We start from the raw sequence: 23,189 nt of genomic DNA, 5'->3' as shown, positions 1-23,189 counted from the left end.
AAAAATCAACTTGTATTAATACAGCTAATACAATTAATATGATGAAAATGTATGATACTATCTATTGCAATAAATCAACTATGACAGCTTTGAAGAACAACCGTTGTATTTTAATATCAATTTCTTGCTGCTGTGTTGCCTAATAGTGAAAATGCCACAAGGGAAACACAACAAGCCTTTTGTCTTCATTCTGGAACCTAAGAATCCAGAAGATCCATCTGTTGAGTTTGCAACGGATAAAGTAGAAGAACTCTTTGAATGGTACCAAAGTATCCGTGAAATCACTTGGAAAACTACAGAAGAGGTATTGATAAATATCTGTCCATTGTTTTTTATAATGTACTGCTATAAATTTACAATAGCATTTGTCTTTAGCTGCCATACACTGATAAACCTTGCTGACACCTGATCCTCCACTCTTTTCATATGGCTGTTTTTCTGTTCATTTTACTGATGCTGTGAATCTTGTTCCCAAAACTCTTTTGGGAATCCTCTGTAAATTAGCGTTTTATGTAAATTCATGTTAACAGGAGTTTTCAGCAGAGTACTGTCTGTTTTGTACCCTGTACCTCAGTGAAGAAGTGTGCTTAGTAATACGAAGTGGATACCATTACAATTTTACATCTGGTTGCGCTGTTTCACTCCTAGTGTTAAGCAGAAGAAAGTCAAATACCAGACTGTTCTGTTCAGAGTTGTGAATCCACTAGCGAGTATATGTGAAATCTGAGCTGCCTTTGCCTAAACTCTTCTAAATCCTGTTTGCTAACTCTGCTTCCAGTGAATGCAGTGGCACTGATAGGGAATTGTTTGGCTAATACTTTATTTATTTGTAACTAATAGGCACATTGGATTTAGTAGTATTTCCAAATCCCTGCCTAAAGATTAAAGGATTCTGCCTAAGTTTAGGTTTTATGTTCCTCTACGATTACTGCTGCTTAAAGACTTGCTTTTCCTGTTCTGCTGTATTCATTTGCCTCCCTGTCATCTTTTCTAGTATTTAAGAAGTCTTTGACGTGACCAAAAAGCCCTTGCAATGACTATGCTCAAGTATACTCTTTCCTTTGTTGCTTTTATTCACTTTTTATTAAATGAGTGATATGAGTGATGGAAAAATGTGTTTCAGTATCATGTTGGCTCATGCTGTTTATCTGTCATCTGGAGTGATAATGCTCTGAGGGTCATCATAATCCTATTTATAGCAGGCAAGTTGGTGTCTCAAGCAGGGGACTGCAAATTCAGCAAGGGAAGAAGTGACAGGAGCTGTTCACCTATTATTGGGGGAGGAGAGATACAGTACTTATGCCAGGCTTTCATTTGGAAATAAGAATGAGAAAAAGAGAAACATGGCCTAGAAGAAGTGTCTCTAAATTGAATGTTTTTTATGGTACATGAATGGCTCTTCAGGAGCTTGGCAGCTTTTTCTCCCTCTGTGCACTCAGAGAAGTATTAAACAGTCTGTGTTCAAAGGTGTTTGAAAACTCATTTCTGGCAGTCAGGAGGCTTTTCTCACCGAGTGGCCTCTGGAAAGTTCACATGATAGACTGCTGCATGGGGAGAGGAAAAAAGATGAGGAAAGGCCTTTTTTGCCAGTACAGTTAACAGGCTGAATTTTGGGGAAGGAAAAAGCGTAGTGAGTCATCACTATGCTACAAAATTATATAGGTGTTTTATGAGTTTGTTTTGGGGCTGTGTCCATTATACACAAAAAGTAAAACTAAGCTTCATGTGTCATGTCATCTCTGTTTAATACTGGCACCTGGCATGCTCCTAGGAGTGGCTGTTCATTACTAGCTCTCCTACCTGGTTACCACTAGAGAGTTATGTCTAAAGATGAGCTCATGGCACCTGCAAGTGGTCCTTTGCTATTTGGAACTCTAGTTACTGTTGAGCAATGTCTGTGAAATTGTGGTGGATCACTCACTAAGTACAATGAGGTTTGTACAGCTTTTTCCCAAGGTTATTTCCAAGTCTAAAAGCCATATTCTTCTTCACTTCTCTTAGATTTCAATATATAATCTCTAGTTCAGTGAAACATTCTGGAAACCCATGGTTCCCTACCTCTGATTTTCATTCCTCTTTAGTTTGTGTTGTTGAGGAAATTCTTTTGGAAAACTTCCTAATAGCTGCTGCTTCATAACCTCTTGTACCAAAACTAATCGCTGTTTAATGTGGGCCTCTTCTAACACTTTTTATCCCTTAATTACTTCTATGTCTGAAAATCCTCCAGCCTGAATATCTCCACTCAGGACAAGTCTTTCTGATTTCAGTCGTTCCCAGCCTCTGGTTGCAGAAAGCGTTGCTCAGCTTCCACAGAGCATGTGCTTGTGCAGTTTATTACTGATAATGACAAGAAGATTGCACGTGATTTTCCATAAATCACGTTATTGGTTTGGTGTGCAAATAGAAGACTACAGGAATGATGCTCATAGGACTTGAATTCAACTCTTGGGAGTTACTAACAAGACTTAAGTCCTGCTTGGAATTGTAAATAAACAGAGAAACAATTCATTACCCTTTGCATTTTTTCTTCATACCTGTGCATTTATATGAGGTATAGCGTTGAGAATGTAACTAAAATCAAGTAGACCCACATTAAAAGGAAAAAAAAAAAAGTTGCCAGGATTCTGAGTAGGACTGATCAGGGAAACGCTGAAATACTTGCTTGAAAAAGCCCAAAACAACACAATGAACATCTCAAAAACCTGCAACCCCAACTAACACCTAAACCCACTTGGTTAGCCTGTCCTCTGAATTGGGTCTTGAAGTATGTTACATCTGTGCCAGTGTCTAAGGTTTCAGATAAGAATCTGGGCAACAAAGAATGTTCAACTTCATCATTTCATTAGATTATACCCTGGAGTTCCTCTACCATAATACTTGGAGTTTCTGTAATGTAAAACTTTGATACATTTTTCAGGAGAACAGGAGGAAATACTGGGAAAAGAATCAATTAATTGCTATTGAATTATCCGACCTGGTAATCTATTGCAAGCCAACAAGCAAAACCAAGGACAATTTAGGTATTTCCTTTACTATTACATCTGAATTTTACCCCTTCTTTTATCTTTACAGATGTTAGTTGACATTTTAGAACTGAAGATATCCTTTCTCTACTGGAACCAAAGTTCTTACTCACCCATATGGTTTTCAGTGACACTTTGAAATTGTGCACTGGAGTACAAAAAATTTGTCACAAATGTCTAAATTTCTCTAGTTAACTAGAGACACCGTCCTGTAGGTGTCTTTCATGGGGAGGCTTGCTAGTGACATGTCAATTGACTTTTTTGAGATGAAAAACTCTGGCTGAACAATTGTGATTTGTTTGTGAAAACCTTCAAGATGGATTTGTTGTGCATTATGTAATTTTACTGAAGGAACCTGTTTGCTATTTAAGTAAGCTACTGGAATGGTATATGGTTTCATAGTATGAGAACTGGGGTCTGTGTAAGTGCAGATGTGGAATCTGACACTAGAACATGTACTTCTTATTTCAGTTTTTTGTTATTGCTGCTGGAGAAGCCCGCAAATGTGCCCTTCTTCCTTAAGTTTCTTTGCAAATGTTTCTAATAAGCTGTCACCGTAGTTAAGACATAATAATTATAGTCATTGTTTGAGGCATTGGCTAACCCTGGCTCACCCTTTCTTCTCCCCATTTAAACCCAGGAAAAGATGTCTCATTTAAATATGTTACAGTAGTCAGAAGTGCATTATTAGCAATGATGAGATGAGAACATGACTATAGACTCTTATCTGCCCTGCTGCAAAGCATGTGGCAGGCAGGCAATTTTAACTTTCAGACTTGTCCTCAACCAATTTGCCACATGTGTATGAAAATGGTGCCAATTATTGCATTAAAGGACAAAGTAAAACTAAGTGTTGGTAGAAATGCAGTGTAAATGTCAACTTCTTTCTTCTTTTAGTAACCGCTCCTTTTCCTCCCTACCCTGTGTAGAAAATCCTGATTTCAAAGAAATCCGTTCTTTTGTGGAAACCAAGGCAGAAAGCATTGTGAAGCAAAAGCCAGTTGAGTTGTTGAAATACAACCTGAAGGGACTGACACGCGTCTATCCTAAAGGACAGAGGGTCGACTCATCCAACTATGACCCATTTCGCCTCTGGCTTTGTGGCTCCCAGATGGTTGCTCTTAACTTCCAAACACCAGGTAATATTATATTTTAAAAAGGATCTAATCCACCTGCCGTTTTACCATAAATGAGCCTCTTTCTGGCCCCTCTGCCATTCTAGTTACTGTTGCTGTCCTGTTTATTTGTACTTCCCAGCAAGAGGGGACATGTGAGAGCTAAAGTTTGGTTTTGAATGTGTGGATCACCTTGTAGATCTGGTCCCCAAAAGTCGGTCTGCAAAAGCCTGGTCTTTAAGCCTAAGTAGCCCCAAAGTCTGAAACATTTATTTCACTTTGATCTCTTTGTGATAAGCAAGCAGAGGTATTTACAGCAAGTTTCAGGTGGATGAACAGTTGTTCAGCCACAGGGAAGGCTGCACTCAACTTTCTGGTAAGGGCCAGCTAGCTGGGAACTAATTGTGAATGGATGGGTTTATTGGGATTAAAATTAGTGAGAAATAGCCTGTCAGGTTCAGTTACTGAAAGGAACTGAGTCTTCCAACTCACCTTTCCAGTTCTTTCGGATCAAGTGGCAACCAGAAAGAATTGCAGAAAGGAGCCATCAGTTTAGTGCTTCCTTAGCTGTATTCAAATAGAGATCTTCTGGTTTGACTGTTTAACTCTCTCCCTAGATAAATACATGCAATTGAATCATGCCTTGTTTTCACTGAATGGGCGCACTGGCTACGTTCTGCAGCCAGAAAGCATGCGAAATGAAGACTATGACCCAATGCCAAATGACTCGAAGAGGAAACTGCAGATGATTATGACAGTGAGGGTAAATGTCTTTTGTAAATTATGTTTTTTACAAGTCATAAATATCTATAAAACTAAAAATAAAGCTATTATGTTTCATGGCAAGATCTGACAGATTGTCAAAATAATGTTTTTAAACGTCAGTGTGTTTGAGAATAAAACCAGTTCCACTGGTTCCTGAAAAGAAATATACATCTTTATCATGCTAATGAAGCACATGCTATAGGACTGAAAACACAGTCCTGGGATAATTTTATATAATTGCTAATGAAAATTTCAAGTGAAGTAACTTGCATTTCCAATTTCATGACTTCTCGATAGAAGGGTCCTATTGGACATTGGTTAGCAGCAGACTAACTAGTTCAGAGACTTCCAGTGTGGAAGAAACATATTTATAATGAAATATAGAAACTCAGCAGAAAAAATAATAAGCTGATTCTCCCCCCCTTCACCATATTTAGTACACTGTGACTTAATCAGTATGTCATTCTCGTTTTTCATCAAAAGATAGGTGTATCTTTTGAAGATTATACCATGTTGTCTTCTGGTGCCAAACAGGAATTGAACTTGTTTCTGTTCTTAGTTGCTGTGCAATAAGATATGTCCTTTAAAAACATGTTTTCTGAGAAAGAAGAAACATGTTCCCTGCTCTTCACTACAGTTTAGAAAAGAGGTAAACAGGGGCTGTGAATGTAAAGCAGGAATGTGTTAAAATAGATACATAATAAAGGCTGAGGAAAGATAACAAAATTTATGTGACAGGCCTGGTCTGGAACTGCATACTGTGTGTAATCAATGTCAGCAACAGTATCTTACAATAAAAATTATTGGGTTACCCAAACAATAAAATATTTTATTATTGGTGGCATAGATAGTGTGCTAAATACATGCAAACACATTAAAGAGAGAGAATACGTTTTTACATGTTCTCTGGAATTTTTTCCCCCTCCAGGTCTGTAGGCTACCTTCTATACAGAAAAAATAGTGCCAAATTTCCCTTGGGGGTGGTTATAATTAACAGTTGCTTTTGCAGGTTTTAGGTGCTCGTCATCTCCCTAAACTTGGTAGAAGCATCGCTTGTCCCTTTGTAGAGGTAGAAATTTGTGGGGCTGAATATGATAACAACAAATTCAAGACAACAGTTGTGAGTGAGTATCTGCAGTCTTCTGTGTTGTGGGGATATGGTAATACTTCCAGTGCACTTAAATAAAATGTGTAGAGGATGACCATGAATATATGTTGTCTGTAATTGGCCAGAAACCTATAGAGGGAGGAGTCAATTAACTGTTGCTCTGGACTAATGAGTCATACAGTGTAATTCTTTTGCTTGCCTCAGGGCCAGTTAATTTGAGAGACTACATTGTATATCAAATTTAGAAAAAAAAATACTCTTACGTTTTGTAGAAAAAAAAAATCACAATTCTGTTATGTATTTGCCTAAGCATAAGTTTGTGTATTTGCATATTTTAAAAAATTGCTGTCTTGGAAGCGTGTGCCAGTCAGCACCCAAGTGGGAAGTTGCTACTGTGAGATCCAGACTGTGTTGATTTAAACTTGGGTTCTAAGACTGGCATCCCCTCAGAGGCAGCTTGGGAATATAAGGCTGTAAAGAAATATAACTTGCAATGCAATAGAAGGTTGATCAAAGTTTTGGATAAGAAGCATGTGTTTGTGTGGGTGTGTTTGTGTGTACATGACCTTCCTTTAAGTGCACTGAAATGGGACAATATCTCAGCCCTTAGTGTTTCACCATCTAATATTTCTGGATGCAGCAGTGCTCCTTTGGTAGACAAGGGGGTTTGCTGCTAATTATCCAAGCCAGTGGAAAATTAACACAGAATCAGGAGCAGAACATGCTTTGTAGCTCTTCAGTACTTCAGAGAAGAGGATTATGATTTTAACTTTTTGTGGGAAGTGACCAAGACTCCAGACAGCCAACTTCCTGACTCTGTCACACATACCTAATTATTTGGTGTTCCATAAATTACTGTAAGAAATGGGCCATTGCACATTAGTCTTCCCAGTGCTTTTCACACTTCTACTCTGATATGGAGTATAAGGCTCATGAATATGAACAATGAATTAGATTCTTTACAAGTATATGTCCAAGGACATTTTATACGTTTAAATTCAAACAATAGCTTTTCGTCGTGGATTTTCATCCCTGCCAAGTTTCTTCCTATCTCCCCCCACAAATAAACATATACAAACCTTCTGAAGCAAGGTTACAACAGGAGGCAGATGGTAAATAGGATTTTTGGGCCTTTGTATATCCAGAAAATATCCTGGGATACATACCCATATGTGAGTGAAGTGAAATTATTGCTTCATCATGCAAACGTTTCCTTTTGGTTACAGATGACAATGGCCTTAATCCAGTTTGGGCACCCTGTCCAGAACAAGTGAAATTTGAAATTTATGATCCAAATCTAGCGTTTCTGCGCTTTGTTGTTTATGAGGAGGATATGTTCAGTGATCCCAATTTCTTAGCACACGCCACTTTTCCCATCAAAGGAATCAAATCAGGTAAGATCAGTGCATATAATAAGGGGCTAAATCAGAAAGATGCTGTTCAGCATTGCTGTGTTGTGACTTGCTCTCAGTCGAAGTTACAAGGTGCCAAAGGAGAAGTGCTCTTTTGATCTGAGTTCCTTTAATCCGTTGTTCATTATGGTACTGGGTGTGTAATTTTTAAGTATTTAATATAATCCTGCCACCCTCTTGAAATTCTGTTTTTAAAATTGAGATAGGAAAGCGTTATGTAGAATAATTTGCACTGTCTTTACCACATACTCCATTTCAGCAACAGAGTTATGTGCTCTGAGTAAAATCTGAGAAGATTCTTTTTCTCTTTTGGTGTCAGTGCATTTGTTTTGTTAATTACCTTAGCTGTGGATGTAAAGTAGGTTTTCTGCTTTTCTCTGCTTCTGGCTGTAGTTTCCAAGAGCACGTGAAATGGTGTATTTCTCAGTTTTGCCATGCCTTTCGCTTCCCTGTATTTGTCACAGCAAAGCCAGCTCTGCGCAGCGGAGCAGTTGAGCAATGAAGGATCCGTTAGTCCTCAGGACTGTAAGCACCATTTTTGTGACTGCCGATAACCCTTTGCCTTGACTCTAACTGTCCTTTGTATGTGTCCCTCGCTCCAGGCTTTAGATCAGTTCCTCTCAAGAACGGCTACAGTGAAGATATAGAGCTGGCCTCTCTTCTGATTCACTGTGAAATGCAACAAGTGTTGGTGAGAACCACTGAGGTTTTTGTGCACTTAGTGTGTGTGTGTGTGTGTTATCAGTTCTTTGTGGTAAAAACGCAAATGAGGATTTAGTTTTCTGTTCTGTGGCTCATGTGCCTGTTGTCAGGCACATCTTCTGTAGGTGCTGGGGAAGACCAAGAAAGCAAACAGTTACTATCCCTCTGGGTGGACAGCTTACGCAGATGTTAAAAGAAATAAAGCACTAACAAAGTCTCATTACCTCCACTAGTTTTTGCTATAACGGCATGGTCGTCATCATCCCTTCTTAGCTGACTGATGCCATGCAAAGTTAATCCGGCTTTGACTTTGTAGAACAGTCTTTTTTTAAAGGTCCTACATAAAAAGAAATCACTTTAGGAAGAGGAGATGATAGTAATTTTTCCCAGTATTTCATTAAAATAAGCAACCCATCAGGTGGAAGACATATTCCTACAGAAGTGCTAATCTGCATCTTTTAAGCCTCTCAAAACCACCTAATTGAAGTAGTAGTATTTTTAAACATACGAGGTAAAAAATAATGATGCATCCTTGCTCATGAAGCCAGGCATTGAAGCGGCTGATCTGTGAACAGCATTTGTTGGTGTTCCAAAGGCGTTGCTGTATAGATGTTGACTTGAAGCAGGATTATTCACAGGCTCTATCTCAATAATATTTAATGTTATTTAACCACACTGCTGCAGAGGCCATGTGATGAAAGTTTAAAGATGCTTCTGGGAAGTGAATATTTCAGGGTGCTTTCCAGTATCTTTCAGATTCAGAGGAGAAAAAAAAAAGCCCAACTTCTTATTTGTAGTCTTTTACGACCATTCAGGCTTCTGCTGCAGTTCACACCAGTGTGCATTATTTTTCCAGATTAAAACATGAACTTCTGCTAACTGTAATCATTATGTCTCTGGAGGGTTTTGTGCCCGCAGTGGCGTACACTGAAATGAAAATTACTGAATTCAGTCACATTCTTCCTCCCAAAGAGGCGGCAGCCTTTTTCAGACATCCTTTGTCAGTATTTTTACAAGGCCACCGCATAACACGCAATGTAAAATGACCGTGTGCAGTGACAGTGTTTGGTAGCTGTGGTAGGGTCTTTCCGGTGGGTCGCAAAGAGTCATGAGAGCAGGAGAGGGCCGGAAGTTGAAACCAAAAGTCTGTGTCTCTGTGTGTAAACAAGAGAGACCTACATCCTTTGAAGACAACGTTTAAAATGTTCTTATTTCATGGACACGAGTCTGATAGAGTAGGCCTGATAAACTGCTATTTTTTGGATTGCTGCCTTTGAGAAAACTGGGAGTGACTCACCGTTGCCTAATAGGTTGAGCGTGGACATCACTTGTAGATGCGTTGCGAATTCCTCCTGCCGTGGTTTCTCTTCAGAAATTCAGATCATTATTTGCCTGGGGCAGGAGTAGCTCTTAACGTGTTGTTCATAGCAGCAGGATGTCTCCCAATCTGTCAGCGCCGAGTCCTTTGGCAGCAGCACATTTCACACTCTTCAGGCCCCTTCTGCTTGTTAAGCCAAATGAAGATGCAGCACGGCTCTGTGTTTTTACGTTTGATGTCTCCGGGTGGTAACGCAGTGGCAGGAGAACTTTCAAAAACCTCCCCTTTTGTTTGGCAGTCTGCAACACACTGAGACTTGCCGTAGTTAATCAACTTCTAGAGCTTTTGCCAGATCATTCAAGAAGCATCAGAAAAGATCAAGGCTGTCTCCATCTGTTCTTCTGCTCCTCTTTTTTAAATGATGACCCTCCATAAAATGATGTAATTTAATAACAGGCCTGTTTATGTACAGAGCCCATCTGCATACTCCTGGAAATGAAATACAAAATTATAAAGGGGAATTACAGATGGCTGTGGATTTTCTCAGGAATAGAGATGCAAGAATATTGTACACATAAGCATGCACATTTGTGAATTATTATGGAGGGCCTTATGCATTTTCTGTGGAAGTTAACCAGTTTTCTTGATATTGTGGAAATCATACTATACTGAGGTTGTTGTTACATTTAGGAGCATGTCTGATTTGCTTGAAAATTGACTTACCTGCTGCAGAAAGTGTGTATATCTCTTCAGCATTTTCTGATTACAGTCAGCCTCAACAGTATACATGTTTTTAACATAAAGATTGAAATGGACATTCTTAAATGAGGCTTTAAAGTCTGGCTTTGTGGATATATTTATTTACAAGAACAAATATTAGTACATATGCATCTCAATGATTACATCTGCAAATTGGTAATTGTCAATCAGCTTTTTTCCCTTTGTGATTTTGGCATGCAAAGTTTCCTTCACTTTAAAAAAAACATAAATAAAATAAAAAAAAACTTTTAAAATCTTAATCAGTAGCATAGCACTGAGGTTGTTTGAGTTGCTTCAGCCCATACCTGGGAGCTGCAGGAATGTGTTTCAGGAGGAAAAAGAAGGTTTAGGAAAGGATCTTGTTGCTCTAACTGAAGGTCCTTGGGTATGTTGCTAACCTGTCAATTTTCCTTGATCTGGACTGAGCGCAAAAAGAGGCATTCTTATTAGTATGCTGCCTCTGAAAATGTTTAGATTTATTACATTTATTGATTGCATGTCATTTCATGGAGGATGAGTATCTTGGTTTGCTGCTGATGTGAAAATTAAGACTTCAGTCCTGCCGGTACTATTCCCCACTAGTAACTCAATAAAGGAGGCAGGTTTTGCATCCAAAGTTTTGAAGTATTAAAATAATTTGAAGTCATAAAGGGAATCAGTATGATTATTTCATGCTTGTGGAGTTTTTTAGAGACTTTCCACTGTGGGCCACATGCAACAACAGAAACTTAGACTGCTGCAAATTATTTTTCAAATACTTAGTCCTGCTGCAAGAATTGAATTTCCATAGCTCCACAGAAACACGGGATCTGTCCTTTCTTGGCCATCTGAGTACTTGCTCTATTAGGGGGTCCTATTTACTAGTCAATATTTCCATTGTTAGTCTCCATTTCAATAGGGAAGCACCAGGACCGGTAGGATGTAGCATAATACACAAATATGATGGAACAGTCAAAAATAAAACTTTTTAAAAAGTATTTTTTAAACTGTTACAGTCTGATATCCCACTATAATACACTATTTGCTGTCCTTTCCTCAACAGACTGTCATGCTTTATTACAGAAAAATATTCCAATAAAAGTTTTTAGATATACACATTTCATTACTTGCACTGGAATGTCCATGGTGCCCCTGTTAGAGGGTATGGCTGTTTGTACTGTGGGGCTGAGGGGTTTTTTTAGTGCTTTATTAGTTAGTTTGTCTTCGTAAACATTCAAAAAACATCTTGTAAAACTAATTTTGTAAAACGTTCTATATAAAGCCAATGGAATGTATTTAGGAAAACAAAATAGTCTCCCTATGTTGATTCGATGTCATTTTTGCTTCTTGTCTTACAAGTAACATTGATTTCCAATTTTCTTTTGAAGGAAAGTGAAGAAGAGCTTTATTCTTCATGTCGGCAACTTCGGAAGCGCCAAGAGGAGCTTAATAACCAGCTGTTCCTTTATGACACCCATGCGAATTTAAGAAATCCTAACAGAGATGCTATATTAAAAGAATTCAATGGGAATGAACGCAAACTACAGATATATCAAGAGACATGCAACCGCAGGTGGGTTGATAATCATTCTCCTTTCCCAGGTAGCTCTATTTAGACATGATTTCTGGTGAGGAAACCTCAGCTTTATCAAAACAAGCATCTGCAGAGTGGCGAGGGTAGAACGGGCATGTCTGAAGCAAGGAAGGGCTGCGAGCCACTAGAGGCCAGCAGATGCTGTGAAATCTCTGCTCAGTGCCATCTCAGTTTCAGTGATCACAGTGAAACAGGTAATTCTGTGAGTTTACATTCCTCTCTTCTCCCACTTTCCAGGAGGAAAGCCTGGGGGGTATATACAGACAAATAAATAAACCGCCTCACTCCTTCTACACTAGTGAAGTTATGTCCCTGGAAGTATCGTTAGTGTATTAGATATGGGAGAATAGAAGACGCTTCCAGATACACACACCGCAAAAGATAAAACCAGTAACAGCCTAGAATTGTCTGATAAGTGTCAGTACATTATCCAAAGCTGAGGGGAAGGATCCTTCTCCTTTGCCACCACCGCTGGGCTCGGTGTGAGGGAGACACAGGCTTCGTGTACCGGGAGGAATTCTTGAGGGGATCTCAAGATGGGATGGGGGGAAGACTTTTCTATGTGTGCTGAACAGCTGCATGAATCACTGGTTTACTCCCATTTATTGAGGAAAAAAAAAATGCAATGCTTGTTACTGATGCATTACTTGCCATTTGTATCTGGGTAATTTGAACTTGGTAGACTGTTTTCCTCTGAGAAATTCCCACTAGACTTGACATTTTCCTTTTCTTTTCCCTTAAGATTAAAGGAGAAGAAAGTCAGTAACAGCAAATTCTACTCTTAAAGAAACCATTCTTTGATGCGTGCTTTATCGTGCAATTCAGGAAGAGATACTAATTTATCCTGGTCATCCTACTCAATGACGGTCTCATCAGACTGAATGACTGGAAGAAGAGGAGGAGGAGGAAAGATGGGTTTCTTTTATAATTTCTTGTTATAAGAAAAACTGTTTTAATTCCTAATAATTTATATTCTGTACAAAGCATACCGTCTGTGCAGGCCAGACCTTCTACGTATTCAAGATTTTTTAAATTTGAGGGCATGTTGTTGGATAGACCTCGCTTCTTGTTATCAATACCTGAACTACAGGTGTAAGTCATCTACTGTATTTATGTACGCAGGCTATAGATAAGACATTCACAACAATTTGCATGCATGGAATCACACCACTTTAACAACCTGGCTCCTTAAGATTAACTGGTAGTGAGTTTTTAATTTATTAAATGCTGTAAAAGCACTTTTACACCAACATTGTCATGTCATATACGTTACAGTGCCCAAGGCAGCAGATTGTACTTTTGATACTGTATAATATATTTTGGGCAGCTGATAGCTCATACTGTATTGTCTCCTTTTCTGTTACGTGTTTGAGAACCAGATAACATGTTAATTTTGTTGAAACCAAATATCTTCTGCAACTGTAGTTGTGTTTTTCCTGTTGAACTCTCTGTGGAGGTTCAAGAAAAGAACGATATATGAATCTGTATTCATTGCCCTTGTGAACCTATGTTCACAGCCTCAAGGCACCACAAGGAAGAGTTTTAAGATACACAGTAGGAAATATCTGTTTGTTTGTGGAAAGGAAAGGTATTTGAAATTCTGAAAAACATTTACTTTGGTGTGGTGTCATTTTGCAAATCCTTTCAGCTGCTTTCTTAGAAGTGAGTTTTTAAATGAACCATCCATTTTAAATCTTGCAATCCTACTTAGACGATAGCGTCAAATGATACTGCTTTGTAAATATAGACTGTTTTCCCAAAATGTATCTAATGCAAGAATGATAGTATGCACAAACATAGAGGTACATCTTTCTTATGGCTTTAATCAAATGAACATGGTTGAGATTAGCAAGTGTGTTCTCCTGCCAGAGCAGAACCAAAGTCCTTCCATGGCACATTTAACACCAGTTGTCATAATTGGTGCATGTGTTGGTTCTTAGTGCTACCACCGTTGTTACTATCACATTCCTTTATCTCTACACAGGTGGAGCTTTGCTGTCTGTGTACTTGACTCTAACCTCCAAATGCGTGCAGTTTTTCTGTCTAAGTGACTGCCTGAGGCATAAGATGCTGCCTACATAGTGTTGTGTTTCTGATCACGGAAAACGTGCATGGATTTGGGATTCATGGCCCGATGAAGCTGCCTCAGCAGTTTTCAGTTTCTCTTGCTCCCCACGCGATGACTTTTGTTGTTTCAAGAGGCACTTAATTGATGCCATTGTGCGTTCACAGATGATGGTTTGAGGAACCCCCTCGAGGCTTTAGTTATTCCATAAAGACACTCTTGTCTCAAAGATGAAAGTGCTATAATAGTGTGTCCCAAGATGGGGTGGCTTCTGTAAATTTTTTATTATAAAGAAATTAATTACTAATCACTCAACTGAAAAAGAGAACAAAGTTAAAGGCAATTTTCTGCTTTTCTTCCTCCTGGCTGAAATCTTTTCACTAGCCAGTTGTGTTCAAGGATTAGATGGGTACAAACTACCCTCCAACAAAGAAAAATCACATCAACCGTGGATTTGGGAGGTGGAGCTATAACCTAGACTGCTGTATAAAGCTGGGCTTATCTGCAGTATCCATGTGTAACTGGATGATCCAGTTGCTGTTCCTCAAGGGGGGGACCTTTGACGTGCATGCATTTTGTAGCATGTTCCAGGATGTCGTTAGTTTGTTGTATGATCTGTCCCTGTGCTGTGTATTTCATTCAGCAACCTCCATGATTTCCATCTGACGTTGTGAGAACACTGTGGTGTCAGTGTTGAACAGACAAGGTGGCCCAAAGCCTCGTCTGGAAGGTTCTGAGGTTGTTGCTACAGGTGGGACAGATTTCTAGGCAGCTGACTACCAGCTTGGTTTGGATTAATCACAAAAAATAGGAATCTAGAAGATGCTGTGGCCTCAGGAGACCAAACCCTAGAGCTCGAGGCTGTTGCTATGGTGGATTGGTTTTTGTTTTGTTTTTTTTAAGCTCAGTTCCAGAGCAGACATAACCGAACTGTCAGTTTTTCCTGGCTTCTTTAGTTGGTATCTATATTCCCGACACAGAACAGCCATTGCATGATGAACACAGGAGTTCCTTGTGCTGCTGCTCTGCAGATATTTAAGAATTAGCACATTTTTTAGTCCTTTGAAAAGTCCCGTGCATATTTCCCACACATATGTGGTATCAAAAGTTGCAAGAGGCACTCCTCAGTATTTATAAAACTCATTTTACAGTAAGACCTTTTCTCCCCAGAATATAATGTTACACTGTATTCAGAAGGAAAATACTGCATTGGCTGTTTTGTTGATTTGCAAGTGATGTGCAAGGCCACATATTAATTCTTCTCCTGTTCTTTGCATTCTGTCTTCTAACTCCAAAATACCACTTCTCAGTTCTTTGCCAGGGCACACCCTGTAGCAACTTTTTCACAGTTGCAAATGTTTTAATATGAAAGTAGGTTTGAATGTGTGTGCTAATTGTATAATATAGGAGGAAAAACATTTATAAATTTTTTGAAGTCAACAATATCTGTTAAATTGTTATATTCTTATAGAAACTGTTTTAAATTCTCAAAATAACTTATTTTTAATAAATAATTTTAGATATCTCAACAGTGGTGTGAATGATGCCAGATGCTTCGTTTTAGCAATGCTTATGGAATTCCAAGAATTTTGCCGGTCATTTGCGGTAGTATGAGTGAGTTCTTATAGAAAAATGGTCTGCTGGTGTGTGATGGTGTGTTTTGTGGGGGGCTGGAGGAAGGGCATCTCTGTTTTTTTAAGATGAACTGACTTATTGATCATTTCCATAGACATGGTTATTGCTGCAGTTCATCTGGCTGCAGACAAGCAGGGCAGAAGGAAAAAGTCAAAGATCATGTTTAACTGGCAAACCCTAACTGACCTTTTTCAGTGACAGGCAGATATAAGCTTCAGCCCTAGTGAACATCACATTCGGATCAACTCAAACAGTGAAGCCCGAAGAAGGCAAAGATGGGTTTGTAGTAGTCTGGAAGCACAGTAATCGTGACGTTCACTGTAAAATTCTGTCAGCACACTCTGCCTGTAAGGTTGCATGGGCAGAAGTGCTGCTGGGTGAACGATGCTGCCGTCATATTGTCATCTTTTTCATTGTTGGGAGTCTTGGGAACAAACTTTTTCCCAGTCTTTTGATAAAAATGACATGTAGAGCAGGACTCGATACGAGCATCCTTGCTCCTCCAGGTCATTACATGAGCCAAATGGTCTTTATCACCTTTTAATTTGTGAATATTGGTATGCACGAGTTCTGAAGTAAAAAAAAATTGCTTAATTCAGGTGTTTTGTTGCCTGTGTTCTCACTTTTTTCCACCCTAATGCATCTGTAAGTTTCTCTGTTGCAAGCATTTTTTTAGTTTTGCAGCTCTCAAACTGAACTTCTAGATGGTGAGATGGCATTGCCTGTGCACCAGAGATTATCTTTGAATTCTCCAGACCAGTTGTAAAAACCAGAATGCAGTGTGGAAGCTGAAGTCCAGTTGTTGAATTCTGCACTAGTCAAGTGTCAGCGTTGCCAAGTGCAGTACAACTAGTTGACTTTGTTCCAGACTGAAATTCAGTTTATATCATTAGAAATAGGAGATAAATGTAATGCAAATTAACCTGCAGAATCAGTTTGGAGCCAAATTTATCTTCTGATCCATAACAGTATTTATAAACATGCACAGCTATTAGTTTTAAAAGAATTTAATCATGAGCTTGACCAGAATAACACAGGAGTAACTCACTTAACACTTGTGCACTACCAAATTGCAATTTCATTCCCAGATCTTTTACAATCTGTGTAAATTATCAGTGTTCAAGATGCTTTTCCACGAAGAACACATCATAAATCATTGAATACATCACTATTTTGTTGAAACTATGTGGAAATTTGTAATAAATAGAAATGAAGGAAAGTTGTGATTGAGTCTCTTAGGAGAAGGGACTATAAAAATCTGGTCTATTTTCTGGGTGATTTAATCTTCTGAAACAAATATATTTCTAATTTATATTTAAATATAAGTTGTTTGTGTATATGTGGCAGATTTTTACCTTGACATACTATGTAGGCGAGGTGAAGCAGCTGACCAACGATTCTTCAAGTAGCTATTTAAAACATCAGTGTCATTCTTTATAGTGAGGCACCTATCAATTGTCAAATAATTTTGAGGACTAGGAAAAATTGAAGCTGTGCTATATCAGTTCTGCTTTTTCAGTTTTTAGATGCCTTTCTGGTAATTCACTTTCAGGAAAACAGGTGATAGATTAAAATTTGGAAACAGACACAACACTTCAATTAATTACCTTAATTTACTCAGCTGCTCTTGCAAGAGTATGAAAATGAGAAGCAGGAAGGAGAGAATTCTCACTGTAAAACAGTTAAAATGGAGCGGCTGTGACTGGCTTTATACATAGGTGATTTTCAAACAATTTTAATGTATCTCCTTAAGCCACAGATTCCCTGTTTTCGTTTTGGAAAAAGTCTCCTTCACCTCTTCTGCAGCCAAGACTTGGCTTTTTTTCCCAGATGGAGCTGAATGACGGGGAATTAATGAATTCACCGATGGGCTGTTGATGTGGTCGGGGCGGCCGGTGCCAAACCGCTGCCTGGTTCTCCTCACAAGTACCTGATTTAGGAGCCTGTGCTCAAGCAGGAGTCAGGAGCTCTCAAGACAAAATAATGCCTCCTGTTCTGTTATCAGCCAAAAGTTCTGTCCTTGACTCCAGGCAAATGAAAAGGTTCATGTGTTGAGCTCAGCTTCTGCAGAAGTTTTGGTATTCACGGGCTTTTTGTCTTCTCAGGATCTTCTTTTTTTGTTGTACCTAAAAACCTATGCAGGGCTTTAACCTCAGCCAGTCTTAACAACATGGGTTTAGGCTTCACCAGTTTAGGACACTTTCAGAGATTTTTTCCACCAGCCCCACCATTGAGATAATGATGACGGCAGTAGCTGAGTTTTGCTAATAAAAATATCACAAATAGCCAAAGAAATTCCTCTGGAGCACAGGAATTATGTGCCATATCTGAAATTAAAACTTTTTTACAAGACTTAGCATAAAATACCAATGTTGTGGTTCTGTGCAATGGGTTTGTGCAATCTCTTGTATGTTTTGGTTTTGTCTGTTGCTTCTGCTGGCATTAAAAGTTCTTAAGCTGTTTTTGATAACATCATGTCAAAACCAGAGAACCCAAAGGGGAAAATAACCAAGTAGTTTTCACTTGAAAAACAGGGCCTGTTGGAAACAGAACAGCAGTCTGGCACTTTCATGAGGTCATGTCTGTCTTTCTTCTGTTTTATTAAAAAGTTTATTCTTTCTGCAGACTATGGTGATGTATATTGATGAGTTCTGGAACGTGGCCTTTGTGCCATCAGCGCTCTGTTGGAGGCACGTAAGCACTTTATGAAGGAGTGCAGCGCTGCTGCTACACAAACACCGCTGCCCCAGGCCCCCTTGATTTTATTCCTATTATAGGGCAGGGTGCAAAAAAAGAAGTTGTGTTCTCTTGAGCTGTTCCTCAAGCTAAGTGTTAAATGTAGTTTCTTTCATGGTGTACAGACTGGTAGGGTAATGACAGAGGAGAAAATTCAGATTTCAAGCAAAACAAAACATCAATAGCAAGTTGGGTTTTTTTTAAAGGTGGAACTTCACAGGAAAATAACTCAACATTCAAAAAATAATGTTGTCTTCAGTCAGCATTAACTACAAAAATCTCCACTGTCTAAACATGGGTGGCAGTGGACTTTGAGCTTGGTTCCTCTATGTAGGCAGTTTTGTTTTCTGAGAATCCTCCAGCAATGCAGTGCAACTACTGCCGCTTTCTTCCTCTTCACTTCCCCGTTTGAACCCCAGTAGGATGTAACAGAACTGAAGTAACTGGAACTTACACAAAATTAAGATCAGTGTAGTTTCAGCTATTAAAATGGAAAGAGTAAAGTTTAAAGAAAACCTTGGACTTCTAGGAGTGCCCTTTTATCAGAAAGTACTGAAACTAATGCTGATGGGTTGAGGGAAAGAACTTTGTGATTTAACATTTTTATGTGAATTTTCTCAGTATCTCTTCCTATATTAAACTGACAGAGATGGGGGAGATGCTGGAGACAACAGTAGTGACCTGTACTTAACAAGGTCTTATTTTCTATTCTTAAAACTCCACAAGTGGATCAAGTGTTTATCATCCTACTACAAAGGTAAAGTTCTATTCAAATGGTGTCAGGTTACAGAAATATTATTAAAGGCTAAAAACATTTTATAAACAGTGGAACATGAATGTAATCACTTACCAAATGTCCTTGATGGATTATTTGTTTAACCATTCAATAATGCTGGGAAAAATCATAGGTCTTATTTATGAATGCACTTTAGCTGGCTCATTCATTTTAAACAGGCATATTTTACTGTTAGGAAAATCTACAAATCTGTGCTGCTTCAAGCACTTTGCTGTAACTTAGATTAACCATTGTGCGTTTTCCAGAAATGCCATTAGATATCAGAGTTAACTCAGAAAAGCATACCAGAATGTATTCATTAAAAAAGGAATTTATTTATTGTCTAGCAGTTTATCAGTTAATCTTGGTTAGTCATATATACATCCAAGCTGCAAAGCAGAATTTGGTTTTGGAATGTGATCAAAGAATAAGTTTATTCTCCTCTGGATCATGTAGCACAAGCTCTTTAGGAATAAAGGGCAGGGATTGAGAGTATAATCCCATCAGGGGAAAGAAGGGTCAGTCTAAAGATATTTGTTCCATTCACTGTAGTGTGGTGTTGCACCTATGAATAAAATGCTGTTTGCAGTAACACTGAGCTTCATCTTGTTCATGATCTGATCAAATTTACTTTGAAGAAGAACTACATATAAAAATGTCACCTTTTTACTCAGCAGTTTTGTTCTTCGGGGATAAAACTGTTATTTACCCGAATTACACAAATGTGTATTTTCTTGTTTTTCTTAATTTTTTTTTTTAGTTACCTCAAGACAGAGTACTGAGAGAACATAAGTAAATTCTCTCCTCCATACTCAGCATTTCATCTTTCAGGCTGAAAATGTAACTGCAGATGGAAACCACGAGACCATCACAGCAATCAGCAGCAGGAGCAATCCTCCATCCCTAACAAGATGCACAACCGTGTATTTTCTCGGCTTTGGTCCACATCCCTGAGATCTAAACCACTCAACCACTTCATTCAGGCTGTACTGCTGAGGCTCATACCCCAGCTCTTTTCTGGCCTTCTCCATGCTAAAATAATGCGTGACGCCAGTTTTGTAAACCTCTGTGCGAGTGAGGAGAGGCTGAAAATTATAAATGTGACCTACAAGAAAATGAACTACTTCAGTAAGGAATGCAAAAAAATAGACAAGGGAGAGAGGGAGACGACAGGTTGGGAACTTGTAACCCAAACCTTCTACTAACGGTCGGAAAAATTCAAAGTTATTTACAGGCCTGCCATCTGAAATAAAATAGGCTTGGCCCGCAGCTATGTGCTTTTTGTTGGCTTTGAGGGCCTCAGAGGCAAGGATATGAGCCTGAACTAGATTGTCTACATGTACAAATTCTACTAAACTAAGAGGATCTCCGTATACAAATTTAAACAGTCCCCTTTCAATGTAACTCACTATTCTTGGAAGATGCCTTTGTTCCCCAGGCCCATAGATACCTGCTGGCCGGAGAGCACAAGTCCTTAACACCCCTTTCCCATTTCCAAGCTCAGCACCATTTGCCTCCAGCACCTTCATTTCAGCTAAAGATTTGGTCCGGGAGTAGTGATCTGGGTGAAGGTGAAGAGGTAGGTAAGGCAGAGATTCGTCCCCATTTTCTATAATCTGGCCTCCAAATATCACGTTATATGTACTTGTATAAACCAGACCCGACACTCCTGTGCTCTTGCAGGCTTGGATGACATTTTCCGTTCCTTTCACATTAACATCTTCGATGAGTTTTCGGTTCAGCTGCTCCCTGCCAGACATTCCATAGGAAGCGATATGGAATACGCAGATTACATCTCTGAGAGCTCCTTCCACTTCAGACAGGCAACAGACATCCCCTTGCATGAACTTTATTCCCTCTGGCACGGCTTGACGTGGCTTCACGACATCAAAGAGAATCACATCAACTCCCTTTTGGTATAGGGCACAACCTAAACTGAAACATGATAGAAACCATATGTTAGTAGACATAGCACAACAATGCATGAAACACTTCACCTGGAGCTAAGAGAAAACTATTAACTATTTAATACTGACTTTATTTTTTTTTCTCTGATGGGAGTTTTTAAAATATTTACTCATCTACTATGGAGAAGATTCAACTGTGATACTTTAGATACTGAGCTAATTTCTCAGGCTTCATCAATACTTTGGAAAAAAAAAAGGGGGGGAGTAGGGAGGTAGAACTGTGATAAAGGAAAAATCAGAACAAAAATAACTGAAGTGCTTTCAGCAGCATTTTATCTGCTTCTGTCCCCTATAGATCAGCAATAGAAAACCTTTCACCTGTAAACCTGTAGCCAAATATTTTTAGAAAAATAATAAATCAATCTTATTGGTTTTATCTTACTGCTTTTGTGCCATCCCAGCTCTGTCAGGACAACAGCCTGGTCTTCACTGCTGTGCTTGAAATTTATGGAGAAGAGGAATGAACAAGATGCTTCTAAGCTGGTATGAACACTTAGCCACACGTCTACATTTTATTCCAAGTCAAAGGTATAAATACAGGTATTAATACAACATACAAATCTGATATTGCTCCCCCTTTCCTTCAACTGTTGTATTTCTATAATGCCAAAAGGGGGAGACAATGGAAAAAAAAAACCCAAGCAGAATTCAGATAGGTATGTTCTGAGATTTTTTTTGTCCCTGCTTGAAATTTACTTTTGGGTCAAGACTGTAATCTCTCTCACTCTGAAGCTTCTCTAAAAGATAGTCCAGGGCTCAAAATAGGGTTTTTCTCTTTACATGGTTTAGCCTGCAGAGCTGTATACAGTTACGGGAAAAGGATTTCACTGTAATAGGTACCTTATTAACAACTCTAACCCTAAAACATCAATATCCATAAAAATAAATATGTTCTTGAGAGCAGCTGGAGTATCTATATGGCCAAGTCTGTGTGTAATTATGTGCAGGCTGTGGCCTCCTGTCAATAGACAGATCTGCGTACAAGTGTGGACTTGCACTAAATCCCCATTACGAAAGTGACCAGACAGGTAAATGCCTGCAAGTCAGCTGATGTTGACATTTGGAAACACAACAGTGTGTTTGCTTGAAACAGTGGCAAACAGAATAACATGTTTGTTTAAAACTGCGACACAAGATGGCTCAGAGACGGGCGGGAACCGCATCAGGCACCTCAGGCTCGGTTTTCCCTTTTCCAGACTGATTTTGTTGCCTCACCAGCAACAATCCATTACATTTATTCTTGTACGTGATAACTATTTAATGCACTAACCGGAAGCCAAAATAGCCGCCTCCTCCGGTGATGAGGACTCTTTCCTTGGCAGCGTTTTCTCGGTTCATCCTCTTTCCTTTGGCACTATTGAAGGAAATTGTCCTATAAAACACATTGTAAAAATGCACATTACAACCAATCTGTGTTTTAACATTGCTACACGTTCAGTTATTCACATATCTATTTCATGTTTTAATTGAAGCCCTTCATTTCACCATCTGCTGGGCAAAGCTGAACCACCTCCTGCCCTGGTATTCCTCAAAGGAGAGCTTACAGTTTTGTTATGAAAAAGGAAAAAAAAAAAAGGCAGATCTGTGTGTGTCGTTATGAGAATTTAGGAAAGTCACCTTCCCTCCCCGGGCCTTGTGCTGCGGTTGTTCCGTGTACAGCGACTGCGGGCGGGACAGCCCGGCGGGATCGGGCCCCCTCAGCGCGGCCCGGCCCCTCAGGAGGGACCCGCGGGGAGCGCAGGGCCGCGCTGAGGAGCCCCCGCGCCGGGAACGGGGCCCGGCCCTACCTGCTCCGGAGCGCCGCTGTGCCGGCCGCGGGGCTCCCCGGGAAACGGAGTTTCGCGGGGGCGGGCGGCAAGATGGCGGCGGGGTCATGTGGGCGGGAAGGCGGTCGGTACGTGTTGAGTTTTGTCCCGGTGAGCGTCAGCTCGCCACGTTGTGTCAGTCTGGGTGTCTGGACGGTGCTCCTTTTCCCTTTCCCTTAGAATCATAGAATCATTTTAGTTGGCAGAGACCCTCTGAATCATCAAGTCCAACCATAACCCAACTCTAGCACTAAATCACGTCCCTAAGAACCTCGTCTAAACGCCCTTTAAGCCCCTCCAGGGGTGGTGAGTCCACCACTGCCCTGGGCAGCCTGTTCCAATGCCTGACAACCTTTCTGTGAATAAATTTTTCCTAATACCCAATCTAAACCTCCCCTGACACAATTTGGGGCCATTTCCTCTTGTCCTAT

The 23,189-nt window shown here is 39.5% G+C and overlaps 2 protein-coding genes across 5 annotated transcripts in view; one reads left to right on the top strand and one right to left on the bottom strand.

The window, feature by feature from the left end:
• Positions 1-18,099, top strand: part of PLCG2 (phospholipase C gamma 2) — a 64,763-nt gene extending 46,664 nt beyond the window's left edge. For both annotated transcript variants that reach the window (XM_065848256.2, XM_071814178.1), the window contains 9 exons: positions 147-304; positions 2,918-3,020; positions 3,953-4,162; positions 4,756-4,901; positions 5,913-6,027; positions 7,238-7,405; positions 8,026-8,114; positions 11,570-11,754; positions 12,518-18,099. In XM_065848256.2, the coding sequence (XP_065704328.1) occupies positions 147-304; positions 2,918-3,020; positions 3,953-4,162; positions 4,756-4,901; positions 5,913-6,027; positions 7,238-7,405; positions 8,026-8,114; positions 11,570-11,754; positions 12,518-12,560 (1,217 nt within the window). In that variant the 3' untranslated portion in view covers positions 12,561-18,099. The remainder of the gene's footprint in view (positions 1-146; positions 305-2,917; positions 3,021-3,952; positions 4,163-4,755; positions 4,902-5,912; positions 6,028-7,237; positions 7,406-8,025; positions 8,115-11,569; positions 11,755-12,517) is intronic.
• A 1,202-nt stretch (positions 18,100-19,301) lies between these two features.
• On the bottom strand, positions 19,302-22,917 carry SDR42E1 (short chain dehydrogenase/reductase family 42E, member 1). 3 transcript variants are annotated; one of them, XM_065848613.2, is made up of 3 exons: positions 22,741-22,917; positions 22,224-22,325; positions 19,302-20,921 (listed from the first exon to the last, which is right to left on the bottom strand). In XM_065848613.2, the coding sequence occupies exons 2-3, from the start codon at positions 22,289-22,291 to the stop codon at positions 19,814-19,816; spliced, it is 1,176 nt and encodes a 391-aa protein (XP_065704685.1). In that variant the 5' UTR covers positions 22,292-22,325; positions 22,741-22,917; the 3' UTR covers positions 19,302-19,813. The 3 variants fall into 3 exon arrangements, with proteins under 3 accessions (XP_065704685.1, XP_065704684.1, XP_071670280.1); XM_065848612.2 differs by lacking the exon at positions 22,741-22,917 and adding an exon at positions 22,571-22,734; XM_071814179.1 differs by lacking the exon at positions 22,741-22,917 and having other exon boundaries at positions 19,302-20,916; positions 22,224-22,311.
• Between the last annotated feature and the right edge of the window lie 272 nt (positions 22,918-23,189).

Source organism: Patagioenas fasciata, chromosome 13 (assembly GCF_037038585.1).
Source record: "Patagioenas fasciata isolate bPatFas1 chromosome 13, bPatFas1.hap1, whole genome shotgun sequence".
In the NCBI taxonomy this organism is placed as follows: Eukaryota; Metazoa; Chordata; class Aves; order Columbiformes; family Columbidae; genus Patagioenas; species Patagioenas fasciata.
The sequence above is the reverse complement of the archived record's forward strand: the minus strand, read 5'-3'. Positions and strand labels throughout refer to the sequence as shown.

What these genes read in the sequence shown, in the direction of transcription:
- SDR42E1 (XM_065848613.2), bottom strand. Translation starts at nt 22,291, where the DNA reads ATGAACCGAGAAAACGCTGCCAAGGAAAGAGTCCTCATCACCGGAGGA. An exon ending in GGCGGCTATTTTGGCTTCCG is followed by an intron (nt 20,922 to 22,223) that starts GTTAGTGCATTA and finishes ATCATGTTTCAG; the next exon opens with TTTAGGTTGTGCCCTATACC.